This window comes from Sinocyclocheilus grahami, unplaced genomic scaffold (genome assembly GCF_001515645.1).
Source record: "Sinocyclocheilus grahami isolate Dianchi unplaced genomic scaffold, SAMN03320097.WGS_v1.1 scaffold203.1, whole genome shotgun sequence".
Classification (NCBI taxonomy): domain Eukaryota; kingdom Metazoa; phylum Chordata; class Actinopteri; order Cypriniformes; family Cyprinidae; genus Sinocyclocheilus; species Sinocyclocheilus grahami.
Window position 1 is genome coordinate 656,308 of NW_015505382.1, and position 2,778 is coordinate 659,085.

The window sequence follows — 2,778 nt, forward strand, 5'->3', positions numbered from 1 at the left end:
AAGGGGCTTTCCCTACTATTAATACTTAGACAATTTACATTGCACACGTCTGCGGTGCAGTGTGGCTCTGATACGGCCACTGAAGCTGATTACGGCCACTCAATGCTTGTGTTTATGTTTTTATACAGTCTATGGTTTATTCCAGCCGTGCTACGCACGTTTCTGAAGCGGCTCTCTTTGCTGCTTCTGTAAAGATACACGCATAAGCCTCCTTTGAATAAATATAGCCAAAATCCGTCAAAATCCCACCAAAATCCGTTGCCATGACTTATCGCGAGAGGCAAAAGGTTACGTTTTAGCCGCATAACATTGGTTAATGGAAACGCCGTCATTTCGCAATACTTTTTTATCGACATTCAGAAAATATCGCCAAAGTTTTGTGCAAATCTGTAATGGAAACGCGCCTACTGTGTCTGTCACGAGACTCTGTTCCCCTTTCGGGCTGTCTTTACATTTATTTTGAAAGATGAAGCTCGCGATTATGGTAAGGGGTGTTACATTTCCGACGAGTGCTTGTGGTGTTCGGCCAATCACAATGCACTGGGTCAGCTGTCCAATCAGAGCAGACTGCGCTTGTCGGAAGGAGGGACTTTGTAGAAAACGAAGCGTTTGAGAGAGGCGGGGCATAGAGGACTTACAATAATGTACAGTATTTGAAAAAAATGTGTTTTTTGAACATTAAAGCATGTCAACATATTCTGTTATACCAAATACACAAAATAATGATCTTTAAAAAAGCATCATATGACCCCTTTAAAGTTTTTAAGTACATCTTTTATGTTAAATATCCTAAAATATACTTTTTTGATTGGATGGAATAGAACAGCTTTGCTCTTTAGGATGTGAGAGCTCTTATACATGTTTAATTTCCTGTTTTCATGTTTCTGTTAGGATAGAGTAAACAAAAAAACTTTTTTTCCCTTTTGCTAGCTAAAATCTGTGGGGAAGATGGACAAGTGGACCCAAACTGCTTTGTCATTGCACAATCTGTTGTGTTCTCCATCATCGAACAACAGTAAGTAATTTCACTCTGTGTTTGTCCTTCACACATATTGCTCTCATTTCATATCTCTAAATGTACATCATTATCATTTTTTTTTTCTTTACATTCAATGTACTTAAGAAACAAACTGTATAAACATGCAGAGAGGTATCTTTGGCCGTTCATTAAGCATTTTTAAAACAAAATGTGAAGTATAATTTTAGCTTAAAATAAGCCTTATGCAGGTGCATCTCAATACATTTTTGGATTGGAAAAGGAAAAGTTCATTTATTTCTGTAATACATTCAGAATAAATTCAATGCACACAGACTGAAGTAGTTTAAGTCTTTGGTTCTTTTAATTGTGATGATTTTGGCTCACATTTAACAAAAACCCACCAATTCACTATCTCAACAAATTAGAATATGGTGACATGCTAATCAACTCAAAACATCTGCAAAGGTTTCCTGAGCCTTCAAAATGGTCTCTCAGTTTGGTTCACTAGGCTACACAATCATGGGGAAGAATGCTGATCTGACAGTTGTTCCCAAAATCATCACAATTAAAAGAACCAAAGACTTAAACTACTTCAGTTTGTGTGCAATGAATTTATTTAATACATGAGTTTCACAATTTGAGTTGAATTACTGAAATGAACTTTTCCATGACATTCTAATTTATTGAGATGCACCTGTAGACATCTTGGGCCTCATTTACGAAACGAACGTATGACAGAAAATTGGGCGTATGGTCGTTTCAACACAAAACTTGGAATTTATCAATATGGACATGAGCGGAGGCTACGATCAAATCTCACGTCTGGTCTCAGCTCGTGTACGCAAGTTTGTGAGTTACCTGAACTTGCGCGCAGCATAGTAAATATGGTGGAGAATTGTAAAATGACAGCACTTTGTTCATTTTTATTTTCCTGACCGTCAAACGAAGCTCATTAGTCGATCGCTAACCAGTAAGATTAGAATGGCTTTTTAAAAAAAAAAATGTATACAGGGGTATAGCTTTATATGCGCGAATAGCAGCGTAAACAGTGAGGATTCAATCGTCGCATCATGCACCTGCAGCGCTTCTGTGAAAGGAGAAAACAGAAATTAAGTCTATAAAAGGAATCAAATAAATAGGATCACACAAAATATATAATAGGCTATAATATAATTAACATTAACAAAAGGGGAAAAAAACACTGTGCAACAAGTATAGGCTACGCTCGTTTTTGTGACACTCTTAATTAATTTTATTTCTTTTCTTTATTTAATCCATCTGATCGCACAGGCACCTCACGCACACACAAACAACATTAGTTCTACCGTTGCCTGACATTTCAGCCATTCATCATCAAACTAAAATGCAGTCAACCAAACATAAAAGTTACACTGTTTATTTTAAAGGGGTCATATGATGCGATTTCAATTTTTCCTTTCTCTTTGGAGTGTTACAAGCTCTTGGTGCATAAAGAAGATGAGTAAAGTTGCAAAGACTGAAGTCTCAAATCCAAAGAGATATTCTTTATAAAAGTCAGCTACGCCTACCTAAAATGGCTCGTTCTAACACAGCATACCTACGTCACAGCATACCTACGTCACGATGTGGGAAGATTTGCATAACACCGCGCAAATGTTCACGCAAAGAAAGAAGGCGTAACTTTTATTCTTGCTGTTGCCGCAGCTGCCATGTTGTGGAGTCGCTGTGTCTTTCGTTGTGAAATTAAAACTACTTTGTTTGGCCTTCCAAAAGAGGACACAACTAGAAATCAGTGGTTAAGTTGTATTTACAACACTGTT

General features: G+C 37.2%; 1 protein-coding gene across 4 annotated transcripts in view; it reads left to right on the top strand.

The window, feature by feature from the left end:
- Positions 1 to 2,778, top strand: part of akap10 (A kinase (PRKA) anchor protein 10) — a 37,038-nt gene that overhangs the window by 21,658 nt on the left and 12,602 nt on the right. For all 4 annotated transcript variants that reach the window (XM_016285891.1, XM_016285893.1, XM_016285889.1 and 1 more), the window contains exon 6: positions 931 to 1,015. In XM_016285891.1, coding sequence (XP_016141377.1) covers positions 931 to 1,015 — 85 coding nt within the window. The remainder of the gene's footprint in view (positions 1 to 930; positions 1,016 to 2,778) is intronic.